The 19,993-nt window shown below is 41.4% G+C and overlaps 1 protein-coding gene across 1 annotated transcript; it reads left to right on the top strand.

Moving 5' to 3' along the window:
* Positions 1–94: 94 nt before the first annotated feature.
* On the top strand, positions 95–15,476 carry MAPK1IP1L (mitogen-activated protein kinase 1 interacting protein 1 like). Its single transcript, XM_082735110.1, has 4 exons — positions 95–285; positions 8,498–8,519; positions 9,394–10,098; positions 11,137–15,476. Exons 2-4 carry the CDS (start codon positions 8,502–8,504, stop codon positions 11,146–11,148), a joined length of 735 nt encoding a protein of 244 aa, XP_082591236.1. The 5' UTR covers positions 95–285; positions 8,498–8,501; the 3' UTR covers positions 11,149–15,476.
* The last annotated feature ends 4,517 nt before the right edge of the window (positions 15,477–19,993 follow it).

Genomic DNA, 19,993 nt, shown 5'->3' with positions numbered 1-19,993 from the left:
AGTTGCCGCCGGAGGCCTGCTGGGGGCGCGCGCGCTGCCCCGCCCGGCCCCGGGAGGAGGGGAGAGCGAGGGCGGGGGCGGTGCGCTCGGCGCTTCCTGTTCCGGCGCCAGGAGGAGCCGCGCGCTGTTAGTGCTGCCGCCGCTGCCTCCGCTGCTGCTGCTGCTGCTGCCGCCGCCGCCGCCGCCGCCGCCACCGTCAGTCACTCCGCGTTCGGTTCTTCGGCACCCGGTTCGCTGGGACTCTTCGCCGCTTGTGAACTTTGCTGCGGGCTCGGATCTTGCCGGGTAAGGCTGCTTCGGCGCTAGTGGGGATCGTGGAGGGGGCCAAGGGAGTGCCCAAGCGGGAGACAGGCGCAGTAACGGAGGTACTTCGAGTCGCCTTTTCGGGGTCCAGGACTAAGCGCCTGCCCGCGCCGTCTTCCTTCGAGCTGCGAGGTGCCCCCCTGGTAGCCCCCCAGGGAGAAGGCGTCGGAGGCGGGTGACGTCGCGCCCGACGGGTTTCTCGGCGCTTGACGTCGGGCCTGGCTTGGGGGCGGGGCGGCGAGCGTTCCTGGCCCCTCCCCCACCTACCCCACCCCACCCCCACCCCTTCCCGGGCGGCGGGACCCGCTCGGAGGCCGGTTCGCTCCGGTTGATCCCGGACTCCCTTTGTTCGTTTGGCCCTAAAGGGTTCCCGGCTCGCGCCCCTCGGCCCCGACCCCCTCCCCCATTTATTAGTTTCTAATAAAACGGGAGATACGGGCCTGAATAGTCTTAGGGGAATCTGGCACTTGTTTAAAAGATTGTCCTCAATGTGACAATGTTCTGGTCGTTATTCAACCAAAGGAATTGCTGGCAAATACATTCGATGAATACACATGACAGAGACCATGAGAAGTGCTGAGTTCTATGATACTCTCTTTTTTAGGATTTAGGAGCTTGTGTTACACATGGAAGCATATAAATAGCTGAACCATTTCCTCTTCGAAGACCAAGAGCAGTGCTTTTACTGGATAGAATTTCTAATGTTGAGGCATCAAACCATACCGAAAAAATTTTTTTACAGCATTAAAGTGAAGAAAAACACAGGTCTTACACCTGATGATTTTAAAGCTCTGCTTTGGGAACGAACGTTTATTACAGACCAAGATAGCCTTCAGAGATCTTTCAGAAGTTCTTTGTTCCGCTGTATTCATTGGGTAGGAAGAAGAGAAATTATTTTTGGTACTGGCGTCCCTGATTGGAAACTGGTTTGTTTCAGAAAATTCAGTTGGGTTGTGTGTGTGTTAGAATGTTCTTTTCCTCTCTCCAGGAGCAGTAGAGGTAGACCAATTCCTTAACTTCAAGCCTTGGGGCCAGTGTGTTTTGGAATTCAGAAATCTTTGGATTGAATCTCTAGATTTAGGAAGAGAATAAGATGCACAGACAAGAGGTATCAACCCCCTCCACAAAGTCCCTGCAACATCCCCTAAGACAACATTTATATTTGTGTTGTGATAAGAGTGACTTAATGGAAATTATAAATATGCTTAGGTTAGATTTTGCCACCAACTGTTCTGTGCCAGGCTTGGGAATGTTTCTTTATGTTTCTTTTATTTTCAAAAGTTTCTGAATGGAGAACTGCAGATAAAGGTTTGCAGACCCATAATACCAGTTGTAAAAGCTAACGTTTGTTCAGTTTTCTTTGTGTGGCAGACATTGACCTGGAGATTTGCTTATGATGTAAGTCTCAGGGCAGGTCCGTGAGAGAGAGACCATTCTACTACATCTCTGAGGTTTGAAGAGTTCAGCCTGTCCAGAGCCACCCAGCGAAGAGCTGTGGTTTTATCTAGGCAGTGGTACCTTTCGCGGTCATTCTCAACCTGTGTGCTACGTGCCTGTGTACAAAGGAAGAGGGGGGAATGTACATGTCGCCAATCCACTGTTTTTAGAGCACTGGTTTTATAGACACTTACTTACTAGTACCATTTAGTCTTTCACGTCACTAGTCCTTTTATAGATGAAGAAACTGAGAGTCACTTAGGTGAGCTGAAGCTGATGGAGACACTCAAACCTTATCCTAAAGGAGCTCTGCTAAGACTCCTGTCCCTCCCCTTTCTGAACTGCTTACATTTCCCATAGTGTACTCTTCACCTTTTGCACAATCTGCTCTTCTTTCCTAGGGCGTCCCACCATCCCCTACTCCCAGCTCTTCCTTCATTGTTCCTACAGACTGCAAAAGAACCTCTTCTCAGGATTCTTCCCCTGATACTCCCTTCCTTGATTCCTTTAGGAGTTCTTTGAGGTACTCTCTTGGTGCCCTGTGCTTACGCCAGGTAAGGTAGTTAAGTGTTTAAAGGGTAGTTCTCTACAAGACTGAATTCCTTAAGGATTTATTCTGTGCAATATTACTCATTTCCGCAAAACCCAACACAGTGCCTGGTATGTGTGTTCCAGGCATAAGTATAAAAAATGATTTTTTTTAATTACATGTCTTTAAAAAGTTTAAAATACTCCAAACTTTTATCAAGTCTCCAGTTCCTTGAGTTACCCAAATGTAAAATAGAACTTATCTGATAAAAGAGCCAATATTAAATATGATCAAATACTCTCTTTCAAATTTTGTATTTTTCAGTATATTAGCACCATTCCCCTACCCCCCCTCCCAAACATCATTGTAAAAATCCTGTTTTTTTCTTAGTTTCTTATTTCTTTTTTTAAGAGGTGGGAAGGGTCAAAAGGAGAGGGAGAGAATTTTTTTTTAAGATTTTGTTTATTGATTTAGACAGAGTGTGGGAGTGAGGGACAGGGGCACGGGGTTGGGGGAGGTGGTCTCCATCACCCTGAGATCATGACCTGAGGTGAAACCAAGAGTCAGACATGCAACCAACTGAGCCATCCAGGCACCCCTTTTAAGTTTCTTTTAATAAACATCTTACATATCTGTAGTACTTGATAGATTATTAAAAATGTTACTTTTAATTATCTGTAAAGTAGTCGGAGTTAAAGCTGTTTTGCAGATGAGAAATGGTTTGTGATTAAGAAGTTTGCCTTAGTCAAAAGGATTGATGTCGGGGCGCCTGGGTGGCTCAGTGGGTTAGGCCGCTGCCTTCGGCTCAGGTCATGATCTCAGGGTCCTGGGATCGAGTCCCGCATCGGGCTCTCTGCTCGGCAGGGAGCCTGCTTCCCTCTCTCTCTCTGCCTGCCTCTCTGTCTAACATTTCATAACTCTCTAGTTCTGTATTCTTTATCACCCCACCACAGTGTGATGACCCTTTGAAATAAGCCTTGTTCGGTAGTCACTAGTGATTTACAGAGTTCAACTTTTAAAACCTCCTTGTGACTGGATTGCCATTTTTTTTAACGATTTTATTTATTTATTTGACAGAGAGCACAGGTAGGCAGAGAGAGAGGAGGAAGCAGGCTCCCTGCTGAGCAGAGAGCCCAATGCGGGGCTCGATTCCAGAACCCTGGGATCTTGACCTGAGTGGAAGGCAGAGGCTTAACCCACTGAGCCACCAAGGCACCCCTGGATTGCCATTTTACTCTAAAAGCCCTAAGAGTTACAGCAATGTTTTACCTTTCTAGTATATGTCAAAAGAGATTTGTGCTGTGTTTCAATTACTATTCTTGCTGCTCAGAAAATAGAATGATAATTTTTCAGATGATGCCTAGATCTCCCATAGAGTACCAATGGAAAGTTTTGGAAATAAACTTTTCAGTATTTCAGAAAGAAAAAGGAAAATCGGGGCGCCTGGGTGGCTCAGTGGGTTGAAGCCTCTGCCTTCAGCTCAGGTCATGATCCCAGGGTCCTGGGATCGAGCCCCACATCGGGCTCTCTGCTCTGCAGGGAGCCTGCTTCCTCCTCTCTCTTCTCTCTCTGCCTGCTTCTCTGCCTACTTGTGATCTCTGTCTGTCAAATAAATAAATAAAATCTTTAAAAAAAAAAAAAAGAAAGAAAGAAAATCTCTCTTGCTCATAAACCCCCCCCCCCTTTTTTGCGCCAGTTTAGGGTTACATGGGCCTCATCTTAATTAGCATAATCCATTGGCATCAGAGTGGCTCAGTTAGTTACGTGTCTGACTCTTGATTTTGGCTCAGGTCATGATCTCCTGAGGTGGAATCCCATGTGGGGATCCACACTGCATGGACCTGCTCAAGAGTCTCTCCCTCTGTTCCTCCTCTAAAAAATTAGCATAATCTAAGTATTTTTGAATGTTTTTTTTTAGAAAATCTAGATTTAAAAAATTATGTAGCTCTTCTCATATTCAAACACTAATGTCCAACTCTATTTTTTGCCTTTTTATGATGAAAGTAAGAATAAATTAGAATGTTTCCTGTTAATAAGAACACTGTATGTTCTACACATGGAGAGAAGGTCACTTTACTAAAAGTGCTTTACATCAAGAAATGATCTATTTTTAATCCCTTTATTCAGGGCTTCATTACTTAGAAGATTCTAATACCTCCTTTATCTTCCAGGATTTAACTTTTTTTTAGGATTTTATTTATTAAGAGACAGAGATAGAGAGAGGAAGTGGGAAAGAGAGGGAGAAGCAGGCTCCCCGCTAAGCAGGGATCCAGACTCAGGGCTCAATCCCAGTACCTGAGACCATGACCTGAGCTAAAGGCAGACCCTTAACCACCTGAGCCACCTAAGCGGACCCAGGATTTAATTTTTAACTTCAAATTTGGAAAGCCGGAGTTGTGAGTCAGTTAAATAGTATTAACTTGTGGAGTAACTTACATTCTAATGTAATTTTACAACTAGTTAGCTTTATATTGTATATATATTTTTTTAATTAAGAGAAAAGAGAGAATTCTGAAAACCCAAACAGCAAGACCACATGAAATTGAATGTATGTTCTCTGCTTCAGAATTAATGTGAACTTTGATACAGAACCATGTTCTGTTTCAAAAAGGCTCACCCTATTCAAAAAGCATGTTAGTCTTATGTAGACTTTGAACTTGCCAAACTTGCCATGCACTGATAAAGTCCCTTCAGGTGTTCATCCTAAAAATTTACTGTTGTGTGATACAACGTTTTAGTATAAAACCTTAATGTGGGAATGAATGAATAGTTGCATTTGCTATATATTCTAGATGTTTTTGATGATCTGAATAAATAGCAAGGTCATAGCAGTTGTAGCCTTCATATTCTTTTTCTTTATCATTCCTGTTAGCCAATTGTACTTGAAAGTAACACTCTAAGAATGCAAGGGTGGGCTCAATATTAAGCAGTTTTTTTATATATAATTGTCTTTGTGGGTCAAAGGAGAAAAACTAATCAGCTCGTTAGGTGTTAAAAAGATCTGAAGAAATGCAGTGTCGTCTTTAAATGGTTTTTTTCCTCTAAATGTTTTTTAACTAGCAAAATAGGAATAAGTAAATCCAGCAAAATAGGCATAAATAGACATTTTTAATATAAGTTTTTTCATCTCAAACTGAAAAATGGGAATTTTATTTAAACATTAGAAGCATTTCCAGGAGATTTGGGAGCAAGACTATTGTGCTCACTATTTAAAATTTCATTATTAAGTTTAGCTGATGCAGAGAAAAGAGATGTAAATATTGGAAAGAGAATGTAAAATTATTATTATTGTTACAGATGACATAATTCTTTACCTGAAATCCCAGAGAATCAACTGTGACACTCAGGAATAAAGTAATTTAGTAATGTCACTGCTTACAAAAGTAATACACGAAAATTTAAAAAACTTTCCACATGAGGTGCCTGGCTAGCTTAGTCAGTAGAGCATGCGACTCTTCTCAGGGTAGTGAGTTCGAGCCCCACGTTAGGACTAGAGTTTACTTTTAATATAAATAAATAAACTATTGAGTGATGAATGACAGTGATGGGAACTAGGAAGATATACCTTGTTCTTGAATGAAAAGATTGGATATTTTGAATACGTTACATGTCTTCTAAATTAACTGTAAATATAATGCAGTTCCAACCAGAACACCCAACAGATTCTTTTTACTCTATTTTTTTACAAAAAGATCTGGAAAAAAATAAACAATATTTAGGAATCTAGGGGGAAAAGGCAGCAGCAGTAGGTCAACTAACATTAAAATATGTTAAAAATGCAAAGCTAATGAAATTAAGATGGGATGTTGTGGTGCAGATCAGTAGAAAAGAACAGACTTCAGAATATCTATAGGAATAACAGAGACTCTATAGCCTGGTGGTAAAGAGCCTTGGCTCTGGAGTCAAACTGTATACCTGAGTTTGACCCCTCTTCTACTTGTCCCTAGCTCTGTCCCCTTAAACAAGTTAACTTGATGAGCTTCCTTTTCTCAGGCTGTCAACTGAGTGGAAGAATTTGTGTCTATTCAGTGAGATGACCCACCTAAAACACTTTGAACAGTGTGCCTGTTCTGTAGTAAATACTCCATTTGTTGTTAGTACTGGCAGTAGAATGTGTTAAGGGTAGCTTGTCGTATCCACTGAGAAAAGGTAGATTATACATTAAGTCAGGGATGCCTGATGGCTCAGTCGATTACGTGACTGACTAGCTCAGGTCATGATCTCAGGGTCCTGGGATCAAGCCCCACATCTGGCTCCTTGCTCAGTAAGAAGTCTGCCTGTCCCTCCGCTCCTCCCCCTGCTCATTCTCTCCCCCTCTCCCTTAAATAAAATCTCTTAAAATACACTTATTTGGGGGCACCTGGGTGGCTCAGTTGGTTAAGCAGCTGCCTTTGGCTCAGGTCATGATTCCAGGGTCATGGGATCGAGCCCCGCATCGGGCTCCCTGCTCAACAGAGAGCCTGCTTCTCTCTTGTCTCCCTCTCCTGCCTCTCAGCCTACTTGTGGTGTCTCTCTGTCTCTCTGTTAAAATAAATAAATAAAAATACTTTTTAAAAATACGTATTTTAAGTTAAACCATATTAGTACTGTTAGAAAGCATGGGTGAATTTTTTGTCTCCTATGTTCCAAAGCTAATCTTAAAATTTTATAAAGCACTAAAAAAAGATGTACTCATAGAAAGGAGTGAAATTGTCAAAGGCGAGAGAGCACATACTTTCTTTATTTAAATGAAGTCAAAGAATAAGCAAAAACTAAGAAAGTGGTTGCTGAGTGGAAGGGCAGTTGATTGGAAAGTAGCATGAGTAAACCTGGAGTGAAGGAAATTGTTTTGTACCTTGGTTAAAGGGACATATGCAGTTGTCAGAGCTTGTTGATCTAAACACTGCACATCTGTGCGTTTTATTGAGTATTAATTATACATCACTTTTAGAATTTGAATTTGATGAAAAGACAAAAGTGGCTCGAAGACATAAGCAAATCCACAAAAAAAGTTTATTATAAATTGGGTATGAAATTTTTAAAGATGCTCTACTTTACACTAAATTTTAAAAATGCGGAAGTTAAAATAACAAAGTGTCAATTTTTAACCTGTCATAATTGAAAACTATTTAGACATTTAATACTCTCCAGTGGTGAAGAGGAGTTTTCAGAGATTGTGTAGGGGCACCTGGGTGGCTCATTTAGTTAAGCATCTGCCTTCAGCTCAGGTCATGATCCAGAGGTCCCAGAATCCACCCCCGTGTTGGGCTCCCTGCTCAGCAAGGAGTCGGCTTCTCCCTCTCCCTCTGCCCTGCCCACTGCTCCTTCTCGCAGCACAAGCACCCTCTCTCTCAAATAAATAAGTAAAATCTTAAAAAAAAAAAAAAAAAAAAAAAAAGTATAACTGGCAAAGGAATTTAAAGTGGCATGGACTTTTTTTTTTTTTTTTTTAATAAGATTTTATTTATTTATTTGCCAGAGAGAGAGCATGAGAGTACAAGCAGGGGGAGTGGCAGGCAGAGGGAGAAGCAGACTCCCTGCCTAGCAGGAAGCTGGATGCGGGAGTGGATCCCAGCACCCTGGGATCATGACCTGAGCTGAAGGCAACAGACTGAGCCACCCACACGTCCGGTGGCATGGACTTTTAAGATGTGTTTTAGATAGCCTTACCTGTTGACCGCAGATTTCCCTTTTAGTACTTTTCCTGATGACACATTTCCAAGGATATGTGTTGAAAAGTGTTCCCTGTATCATGGTCTGAAGCAGCTCAAAGGCAAAGAACGTAAACTACCACCAAAATGAGAGGCAGACTATATTGTGGATCCCTTCTATGTGAAATGCAGCCAGTGGAAGGGGACGGCATTTACAGAATTACATGAACTGCAATGAAAGTTTGCCCTCTGTAAAGAGAAAGACCTTGCGTATGTGATTAAGTAACAATGGTATATACAAAGAAAGTTCCTTAAGGGGCGCCTGGGTGGCTTGGTGGTTAAGCCTCTGCCTTCAGCTCAGGTCATGATCCCAGGGTCCTGGGATCGAGCCTCTCTGCTCAGCAGGGAGTCTGCTTCCCCCTCTCTCTCTCTGCCTGCCTTCTGCCTACTTGTGATCTGTCTCTGTCAAATAAATAAATAAATAAATCTTTTAAAAAAAAAAAAAAAAGAAAGAAAGAAAGTTCCTTAAAAAATACACAAGAAATGGTAAGCACTGGTTTTGAAGTATTCTTTTTGTTTTTTTCTTTCTCTTTTTTAGGAAAATGTCTGATGAATTTTCGGTAAGTTGATGCATTTATCCTTTGTAAGTATTTTGGCTTTTAAGAAAATGACATAGTTCTAACTCTAGGCCATGTAAGTCTTTTAATTTAAAAGAGATGCTTTTTGTGATCCTTGCTTTTGGCTGGGGAGAGGATGTGATTTTCATAGATGATCTGCCTTAATTGACTTAGATATGATATGTTTGAAATTTTGTTGTGTTGTATGTATTTATGAATCCTTAAGTAAAAAATTTTAAAGTGTTAGGTTGCTTTTGTTCTCTGTTAACATGGCAGTGCTAATAATAGACAGCATTTTGGGGCACCTGGATGGCTCAGTGGGTTAAGCCTCTGCCTTCAGCTCAGGTCATGATCTTGGGGTCCTGGGATCCAGCCCCACATCGGGCTCTCTGCTCGGAAGGGAGCCTGCCCCCCACCGGCCGCCTGCCTCTCTGCCTACTTGTGATCTCTCTCTCTGTCAAATAAATAAATAAAATCTTTTTTTAAAAAAATAGACAGCATTTTTTAATGTAACATACACCAAGTACTATGTTAAGGGTATTACATGAATTATCTCATTTAAGCCTCAAGTTAATGCTAAACTTTTTTTTTAATGCAGAAACCAAAGCTTAGAGAGGGTATTTAAGTTGTTTGCAGTAAAGTCAGGATTTAACTCTTCAGTATTTTGAGTAATTGGATTTAGAAAATACGATCTTCTCTAAGAAATTTGCATTGGAAAGTTGATTTTTATATTACATGAATTGCTTTTACACTGAGCAGTTTGGCTGTTGAAGATGTTCTAGGGGTTTGCAGTCCCTCGCTTTGCAGCTTTATAACCATGTTTGACATGATTTGCCCCTAAATAAGATAGGTAAAACATGCCTGTTTTGTCTTCCAGTTGGCAGATGCACTACCTGAACATTCCCCTGCCAAAACCTCTGCTGTGAGCAATACAAAACCTGGCCAGCCGCCTCAAGGCTGGCCGAGTTCCAGCCCTTGGAATAACCCAAGTGCTCCACCTTCTGTGCCATCCGGACTCCCGCCAAGTGCGACACCCTCCACTGTGCCTTTTGGACCAGCACCAACCGGAATGTATCCCTCTGTGCCTCCCACCGGACCACCTCCAGGACCCCCAGCACCCTTTCCTCCTTCTGGACCATCATGTCCCCCACCTGGCGGTCCTTATCCAGCCCCAACTGTGCCCGGCCCCGGCCCCACAGGGCCATATCCTACACCAAATATGCCCTTTCCAGAGCTTCCAAGACCATATGGTGCACCCACAGATCCAGCTGCTGCTGGTCCTTTAGGTCCATGGGGATCCATGTCTTCTGGACCTTGGGCACCTGGAATGGGAGGGCAGTATCCTACCCCTAACATGCCATACCCATCTCCAGGGCCATATCCCGCACCCCCTCCCCAAGCACCAGGGGCAGCGCCACCCGTTCCATGGGGCACTGTTCCACCAGGAGCCTGGGGACCACCAGCACCATATCCTGCCCCTGCAGGATCATATCCCACACCAGGACTCTATCCCACTCCCAACAATCCTTTTCAAGTGCCTTCAGGACCTTCTGGTGCTCCACCGATGCCTGGTGGCCCCCATGTGAGTGTTAAATTTGTTCTTTAAAATGCACTAATAGTCACATAAGCACAACTGAAAGATTATTTGCCTCCTGTTTTGGATAGAAGATTAGAAAGCATTTAAAACTTTTTAAAAGAAAGGGTGTATGTATATAAGGTAAGAGTAAATTTCAAACTTCAGATAAAGCATTTAGAAGGATGAAAACAAAAGTATTCCTGGTACTTAGAAAAATTTCCCAAAGATCCCCCGAAGACTTTGTGATGTAGAAAGCAGTGTCCTCAGTAACATCCTTGAGATAAACTCAGGTGTATTTCATGGGACCTTTTTTTTTTTTAAACTATTTCTCAGTCTCATTTTGTAGCATCACACCAAAGCACAGTTCAGTAAAACAGTCTCTGCCTGGGTGACTTCATCCAGATGTACATTTTTAGAGCATCTAGGACAATGAACACATAAGATTGCCTGTCCTTCCTATTACTCTCCCTCGTGTTTCTCAGCCAAAGTTTTGTTGGATCCTCAGCAGCACTGAGCTCCCCAATAGCCCACTGTTCTGCACTGTCAGTCCCAGGCAGTGCCTCGTGCTGCACTGCCAGCCAAGCCAGAGGGCCAGGGTTGGCATCTGAGTTGGAGGACCTGTCTTGGACGTAAGACCAAATAGAAAAGTGTCCCTCTTCTCCTCGCCCCAGAAGTAAGCCAAGAGTCCTCAGAAAGAATCCTGATTCTCCTTGGGGGTTGGGGGGGGGGGGAATGACTTACTCTTAACAAAATAATCAGGTCTCCAGCTAGATGAATCAAATATCCGCCCCAACTGTCAAGGAAAAGGGATCCTAATAAAAAGCCCCCAAAACTTGACTTTCATCAGTATAACTTATCTATCCAAATTCCCTTAAAAAGCTTTTTATTTTTTTTTTTTTTTAACAAATTGTATGTCAAAATAAATGGGATGAGTTGCCATTTGGATTTATTAGGCAATAAGTATTTTATTTTAAACCACAGCAAGGAGTTAATAAACTCCACTTAGAAAAACTGGAGGTTTACTTTTTCTTTCTTCTGTTGCAGTCTTACCATTAAGTTAATGGACGAAGATATGACGCTTTGCTTTTTGAAGTACATATATATGCACATGAATGCATATATAAAAATTGCTGGTCTCACTATTCTTAGAGGGCATTCATGAAAGAACAACCCTTGCACCTCTCAGAGAAGATATCTGCCTCTTGTACTTGGATGTATAGTACATCTGATGGATACAATCAGATAAAAATGTAAAAGTAAATCGTTCAAATGTGATTTTTATTCGGTTTTTATGGAACGTTAAAGTGATGAAGTGTATTGAATAGCTCTTTGATACAGTTTGTTTAAAACAAGTTTTCGATTTGTTTAAATTATGAAACCACACACTTAAAAATCTAAGATGATGTGGATTATTGTTAGAATCTGCAAACTCATTGGCGAATTATTTCAAGTATTTTTCTATAATCACTTTTTCCCTAAATAAACACACTTTGAAAACAATCACATTGTCATAATTTAAACAAATGATGCCTCTCAACATCTTGAACTGCTCTGTCGGTAGAAAAAATACACGTGGGCCTCGTGAGGGTGTAGTTTGGATATATATTTTCAAGCTGTTGGTAATTATTGTCAGATGTTGAGTTCATTAGCCAGGCAGTGTTCATTTTTATCCTCGAGCTTTTAGTAAAAACTTCTTTGATTTTTGAGTTCCACCTGATTTGCTTTATTTTTAGCCAGATGGGTCACACAGCTCTAAAATCTGCCATTTATGAAAACTTTGTTCTTTTTAATGCAGGCCAACATGTGTGTAAATTAATTCTTAGAGACTTGTTCATCTCTGTATTGCTTTGGCATAGATTTCGAGATGTCAGTATTGCTTTGGGAAGAACTCGAAGGAAATAATTCTCTCCTTTGTCTTGAACCTCAAGCCAGAGGAAACCCCGGAAATTGCTTTATAGTGACAAGTCACTTGCATTCCCACAAAACCCTCTTCTACTCATCTTCTACTCAGACCCTTCCCTGTAGGACCCTTTGCCTCAGTTCTTTAGAAGGAGCACATCCCTTAGTTTCTCCCTGATATGGAAAACTGGCACACTCTAGGGGTCTGTTGTAAACACATATAGCAGTTACGGTTCAAGAACCTTAGTCATTTAGACATGACTCTGTACAAGTGCGATCAAAACGTGTACATGTCTTTCAGAGTCTGGTTAAGCTATGTCATTGTCTTATGCAGTTTCCTGCATCTGTTGTAAAGTGCTTATGGCTAACAGTTCTTTGTTTGTTGACAGGTAAATAGGTAGAATTGAGTGCCATTCTTAAAAATTCTTAAAAATTACCCTCTAGCTCTAACACTGAAACTAGTAATAATAATAATAATAATAATAAGGTGTAGATCTCTGCAGTGTGGCTGTTGCTTAAATTAGTGTTTGTAACCACCGAAATAGCCTGAGTAGCTTTTTGTCACCTTATCTCTAAATCAGATCCTTAGAGTCTTAGAAGTGACTATGTTATTTGTCAAATAACATTGTGAACCTTTGAATGTATCCATGGGGTTACTAAAATATGTTGTGAATTTCTTGCCTAGTCTAGGAGAGATTTATGCTGGAGCTCTTGTTTTTGCTTAGAAATAAAATATTTAGTAGTTTGTTTCTCTTACATTTTAAATGTCAAGAATGCCAAATGCTGCCAATTTAATGGTTTGATAGCTACCTCCTTTTAAGAAAGCAAGATGGTCATCTTTGAGAAAAATACAGTGTTTAAGCTCCCTTTTAAGTAGGTGATAGAGTCGAGCTTTTAGAATTGAAGCTGATTTGTTTAGGTATCTTCAGACTGGGGAATGTCGTTAGACAGCTCCTACAGAATGGCACCAGCGGTCTTGAACAAGCCGCACCAATCTACAACACTCCTGGAATCTTTGTCAGAGTAGCTCCAAGGCAGGAGCCTTGGAAGGTATTTTAGCTTAAATGATCAGGCAGTATCATGTCAGCTAGCCTGGGGTGGGGTAAGAGGAACAGTGAGATAGCAGTGAAGATTTCCTGGTGGTTATTTTGGTTGTGCTGCATTGGAAGAAGTTGACAACTCTGGCTTTAGATAGAATATTTAATGTAACACTAGAGGATACTGTTTGATTAAGAGAAGTGGTAGCAGGTTTGGGGATCTGTGGTCATGCAGTCCATTTATTAGAGGAGAAAATCTGCTAAAGGATTTGAAGGACCATGAACATGAGATTTGGAATTCCTACTCCCAATAAATACATAAACTTGGCTAGTGACCCGTACTGCCCCGTGTGCCCTAGACATAACACCTTTTCTTTGCTTTTCAAGGACTTTCCAACTGGTAGTTGTGAAATTCTTTTTAAGCTAAGAAACAGGGACTAGAATTTGCTTTTATGTTCCTTTTGGTTTTTTAGAACCTTATTTCTCAACCTACGAGGAGAGTCTTAATTCTTGTGGGTACTCTGGGACATAAATGTATTTTTAGGTTCAGGGTAAAGTTAAAAGCAGTTGTTCCAGTGGAGGAATGGGGGAAAACACAGGGGAAGGTTTTTCTCTTTACAAGGAAATACCGTTGCTTTCGAAACCAGTCCTTTTAGGCTGACATCAGTTTAGGGAAGAGACTGTTTCTTAGAAAGTTTGTTAGGTCTCAGAAGGGAATACACAAGATGGAATATGCTGTCACTTGCACTCTCAGAACAAGAACTTGAAGGCAAATTTGATGGAGATAATCGAGATGTGTTGAGGACTCGTGTTTCTGGAGTTGGAATCTTAGATTTTGAAACGTTAAACCTAGAAATGATAAAAAAATGAAAATAAAGACCTTGGGTCCTCATCATCATGTGATGAGAATCAAGGCTCCTTTCCTTAAAGGAGTGCTTGAAATCCTTGGCCTTGTCTGTACTGGACTTAGTCTGACACCTTTTCATGCTTTTGAAGATGGCTATTCACAACTGGGACTCCACAGCCTGTTTTGTGTAAAGTAAAATATTGATTATTCAGGAATAGGCATACATTTGTTTTAATTACCCGGGGCCTCCTTCTTTTGTCAGTTTTCCTGTTGTTTTCAGTATAGAATAATAAAAGGAGAAAAGAAAGGGGGGTAAATTTTTGGCCTTGGTCTGGCACACCACTACAACAGAATATTGGCCTATTTTCTAGGAAAGAAGTCAGTTTTGCCCATAAAATTTGACCTCACAAATAATGATAAGTGCTACCTATTGTACTTCGGTGGACAGCTTTTAAAATTATGTGTTTAGACTTCTAAATGATCAGTGCCAGTATCTTCCTTCCTCACCCTGAATAATCGAGTGCTAGATTTATAAAATGCCAGGTTTATAAACCCTTGACACTAAACCTAAGCACAGACCTTCAGGTGTTGGTTTTTGAAAAGCATAAGGTTAAATTCAGATGAATCACACTGATAGAGGTACTATGCAGAGAAGGTGGTGGGCAGCTTTCAGGGAAGACTGAAATTTACTCTTAATTAAGCAATATTGAGTATTGAAGATAGACCCCTTTTTATTTTCAGAATTCTGCCAAGTAAAATTAAAATTGCCAATAAAATAATCAGTATTAAAGAAATGCCATGCAAGCTTCTGGCTAGAGAACACATCTGAGAACTGCATTCATTTGGTAGACACTCCAGTGTCCAAACAAGCTTTGCCACCTTGCAGAGGCACAGAGAGGAAAGAGAAGGCCTGTCCCGCAGCGGCTTAACGTCTAGGGGTGGCATTTACAGAATGAATTAGTACACGCATTTTTGGTTTACCTAGGTAAACATATTTTAGTTTGCTGCTGGTGGAAATGAGAGGCCAGCTTTTGGACATTTTAAAGAGCAAAGTGTGGTGTACCTTTTTTTAAAGTAAGAAATTAATGTTTCTCAAGATTGTAGTGTTTGTCAGTGCGACTGCTCACGTGTGCAAAGTAACGGGATGTTTTTCCTCTTCACTTCTTCCCTGGATGAAGGCACTTACTGCCTGTCACTGGTTAGCAGATACTGATTTGTTGCCATTAAGTAAACTTGACTTATGCGTGCTCTATAAAGTTTTTTTTTTTGTATTTTTTCTTAATATTGTGATTTTTTAAATTGACTTAATAATGACAAATTTAATGTATGTAATTGTCTATGCATTTTAAGTTAAACTGCCTAAAATGTGATTTGAGACATAGACATTTGTTTTGTATTATGAACTGTAAGCAATCTGTTTGAGACGTTAGGTTTTATCACCTGCTGCTGTATTTGTAAACAAAAACATATGTTGCTTTAAGAAGTAATTATAATTAGGAATAGTCTATGGATGTGATACTTGATATTTTTTAAGATAAACTTGTTTGCTTTTGTGTATTATACCTGAAAACTTTTTAAAAAAATTTATTTTCATGGTTTCACAGTTTTTCCCTGTATCTTATTCTTTAGGCCCAATTCTGGGCTTCCCTGAGAAGTCCGGAGCCTAATTAACTACAAAATTGTTATCCGAAAGAAAAAAGGGTCTGAGATGCTCCTCGGTGTTTGACCAGCATTCACTAAGTCATTTAAATAGGCTGCCTGGGAATAGCCTTCCCCAGGCCCTCCTTCAGCAACATGGTGTCCACTGTGTGGGTTTCCTCTCTCCCTTCAAGGCTACATTATTCTTTGTAACCAAATTATCGGTGTATACAGAGTTAGGGAGCTTTCCCTCTCTGCCCCAACTGCCACCACCCCCGCTTTCTTTTATGAAAGATGGTTCTATTCTGTGTAACTACTATGCCTATGGTGAGGGTCACATTATCAAACTGGGTACAGTTTGCCATTTCCACAGGGGAGTTGCTACCCTGTCTTGAACCCCGGTGTGGGTGGGCCTGTAAATGAGTCATTTGTACTACATTGTGCTTTTGGGAGAGTCTTCTGCTTTTTGCCTTACAATTGAACAAAGTGCAATGTAAATTTTTAAGTTCTGTTTGATGTCTTATTTCCTATCCCTTAACGGGACCCACCTCAAACAGAGTTCTGAAATAAGTAGTAGAGTGCAAGATCATTCTGGAACAGGCTTTTTCCCCATCGTGAAACGACATCACTTCAGCAGACACGTTCCTCCCCGGATACCTGACCCAAGCAGGTTCTTTTTTTACCACCATATTAAAACTTAGCAGTCCTTTTGCAACAGATGTCTTTTTTTTTTTTTTAATTTGACAGAGACCACAAGTAGGCAGAGAGGCAGGCAGAGAGAGAGAGGAGGAAGCAGGCTCCCTGCTGAGCAGAGAGCCTGATGCGGGGCTCAATCCCAGGACTCTGGAATCATGACCTGAGCCGAAAGCAGAGGCTTTAACCCACTGAGCCACCCAGGCGCCCCTTGCAACAGATGTCTAAAGCAAAACAATTATATTCTTTTTTTTTTTTTCAGTAACCCAACACAAAATTCTTTTTTTTTTTTTTTTAAGATTTTTAAATTTATTTATTAGAGATTACAAGTAGGCAGAAAGGCAGGCAGAGAGGAGCGGGGGAAGCAGGCTTGCCGCTGAGTAGGGATCCCGATGCAGGGCTTGATCCCAGGACCCTGGGATCATGACCTGAGCCAAAGGCAGAGGCTTCAACCCACTGAACCACCGAGGCATCCCAATACAATAGAATTCTAATATCAGAAGAGAATTTGGGCCATCCCATAGTTTGTTCCTGTGGCATGTGAACGTCATACTTGCCATGTGGCATTAAACATTACTTTCTATTTTGAGACCCTGGGGTTCCCAAAATGACGGAGAGCTTAGTCCCTCCCTATTCTGTGTTTTCTCTAAAGCAATTCCTCTCTTCCACTTTTTATCATTTTATTTAGTGTTTTAGCTTGGGCTACCGTAACAGAACATCATAGACTGGGTGGCTTAACCGATGGGGATTTATTTCTCAGTTCTGGAGGCTGGGAGGTCCACAGGGTGCTGGCCTGCTCATTTCCCCGCCACAGGGGTCTATGTGGCCTCTCGATGGCCATCTTCTCACTGTGTCCTCATTTATGGTGGAGAGTGAGAAGCAAGCTGTGTTCTCTCATACAAGGCCACTAATCCCATCATGAGGCTGCACTTCTGACCTCATCTAAATGAATTAGCTCCCAAAGGCTCCATGCCCAGATACCGTCTTATCTGGAGTGAGGGCTTTGGTGTGAATTTTGGGGGACAAGTTGGTTCGTAACACAGATACGTTGTTGGGGGAACAAAATATTTTGCTGCTTTTAAATTCCAAAAATGGTTGTAGATGACTGTGTCTCCTAGTTGACATTTGCTAAAATTATAATCAGATACAAGATACAATTCCATTTAGAATTGGAAGCTACACCCAAAGTGTTAGTGTCCTATAAAAGAGGAAATTTAACACTTGAGTTTTTGCTTTGTTCTTATTTTATGTTAAGCCTCATTTTTTAAAACCATCATTTAGACGAGCATTCCTTAAAGATTGGTAGGCAGATTTAAAAGAGCCCTTTTTTAGAGATAAAGAGATTAAGTAAATTCCCAAGGCCATAATCTTAAAGGATGGTGCACAGTTCTTGTCTTCAAGGCTTAGGGTTTGTCCTGGTTTTTTTGCTCAGGCATCCAGTACCCTTTTTATGCAGTTGCTTGCCTACCAGTCTAGACCCTTGCTGTTTCTCTTCCACAAGACACCCTGACTTGTTCTTGTCTCCTTAAGATGCCACTGGTAGGGACGCCTGGGTGGCTCAGTGAGTTAAGGCCTCTGCCTTCTCGGGTTGTGATCTCAGGGTCCTGGGATCGAGCCCCATGTCGGGCTCTCTGCTCAGCAGGGAGTCTGCTTCCCTTCCTCTCTGCCTGCCTCTCTGCCTACTTGTGATCTCTGTCAAATGAATAAAATCTTTAAAAAAAAAAAAAAAAGCCGCTGGTAGGGAAACTGATGAAAACATTCAACTGGTTAACTTTCTAGATCAAGAAGCCAAGTTAGATTGAGCTCCATGTATTTTCCTACTTAACAGTTTAATTTATTGGGAGCTAATGATAGCTTTTATGTACGTTTTATGTACTTTGGCTCATTCCATTCTTAACACCCCTGCATTTGAGATTTATGCAGTCTAAGAGGAGACAAAAACAAGTAGTTGACACAGGTATCTCAGTTAAGCTGCACAACAAACCTAAGACAAGGACAGTTCTTGTCCCCATTTTATAGATGATGAAACTAAGGCTAAGAGGTTACTTAGCTCTTCAGTCTGTGTGAGTTAGGTCACATAGCTACTATGTAAGGAACAGAGATTAGAATCCTAGCTGTGGCTGGTACCAAAGCTTTTGCCTTATCCCATCATACCACAGAATGCTGCTTTCTAAGAACAGCATCCTATCCTGGTCACCTGAGTGCAGAAGTTCTGCTTCCCAAAATGTATACCTTGAAAGTCAGATCCATCTACCATTGAGTGTGATGTGGCAGACCTTTCACACGTGCCATGTCATTAAAGGAGTTGAATTGGAAATTCACTTTGAAGAGCTAGAACTTGTGTCTGAAATGCATGTCCTCATAGTTGATGAATAAGCACCGTTCTTAAATTACTAATGTAAAACTTAGTTGTATTTTCATAAACAGTTAAGAGTAGGTTTCAGATATGTTCGTGAGAGTTGTTAGGAAAGCTACTGGTCGATCAAGCCACCAGTCACCTGTCCTACCAACTATTGAGGACACTGGGCGTCCATATGCTCTGCAGTGGGAAAAGCTTGGATGAGGCTGTCGGGAGGCTGAGACAGAGGAGGTCTCTGTTAGCAGTGGAGGAGCAGCCAAGATGTACAGGAGAACTGTACAGAGGGCGGGAGAGTCCAAGGGACATTCTGCCAAGTATGGCTTGACAGTTCTTTTTTTAAACTTGCCAGTACAGGACATGCTAAGTTAAAACATCTTAACCGTTGCCTAGTTACTGCAACACACAAAATTCCCAAGGACTAAACTTAATGAATACCTGGATCCCTTCTCGAGTGCCCAAAGGAATTTTTATAGAAAACAGACAAAAAGTACATGACTCACGATTCAGACTAGCACCCAGGCTTTTTAGGGAAGTGGGATGAAGAGGATTCATGCGGAAATGGGAAAAGCCTCTTTAACAAATTCTACAAGATTCCCTATCTGAAGGGCAGTTTTAAGTCTCCCCCTCCAGTGAGTCTGCAATTGAAATCTGATCAAATTCTACAAGGCCACCCTTCCCATGACCAACACAACTGCTGGGGAATCTGGGACAGAGTTTTTAGCTCTGAGCTCAGCTCTGCACTGTGATTTGCTGCAATTGACTAGCTTCCTGTGCTCACCTTAATGGAAAACATAACACTCAAAGCACCACGAGGGAGAAAAATGGAACGTGTCCTTGCTGAAGGGATCTATCTGGTGTAGTAGCATAACTAAAAGATAACAGCTCTCATAAATAGTACCTATATTAATGTCCCTTTTTAAAATTAGATTGTCACGGGGATGCCTGGGTGGCTCAGTTGGTTTAGTGCCTGCCTTTGGCTCAGGTCATGATCCCAGGGTCTTTGGATCAAGCTCCTCATTGGTCTCCCTGCTCAGCGCAGAGCCTGCTTCTCCCTCTGCCCCTGCTCGTGCTCTTCCTTGCTTGCTCTCAAATAAATAAAATCTTAAAAATAATAATAAAATTATTAAAAAAAATAAATCAGATTGTCATACTTAAAGGCTTAAAGTTACACAATGTGATAACATACTTCTCGAAAACAGGGTTGTACAGTAAGTGGTCATATATCCCAGTTTGCCTGGAACAGTTCTGGTTTCTGTTCAGGTATAATCATTAGTGCCCTCCTTGAATTCCCATTCTCCTGGTTTTGAGGATAAATTATATGACTATCCTAATTATAACAAAAAGTAATGCAAGTAAAGATTTTCCCTATTTGTTTCCTGAGATACAAACTCATCCTAAAGAACACATTTTGGCATAGAGGTTAACTGT

This window comes from Mustela nivalis, assembly GCF_964662115.1.
Source record: "Mustela nivalis genome assembly, chromosome: 6".
Classification (NCBI taxonomy): Eukaryota; Metazoa; Chordata; class Mammalia; order Carnivora; family Mustelidae; genus Mustela; species Mustela nivalis.
Note: the sequence above shows the minus strand (reverse complement) of the source record. Positions and strands in the feature narration are given on the sequence as shown.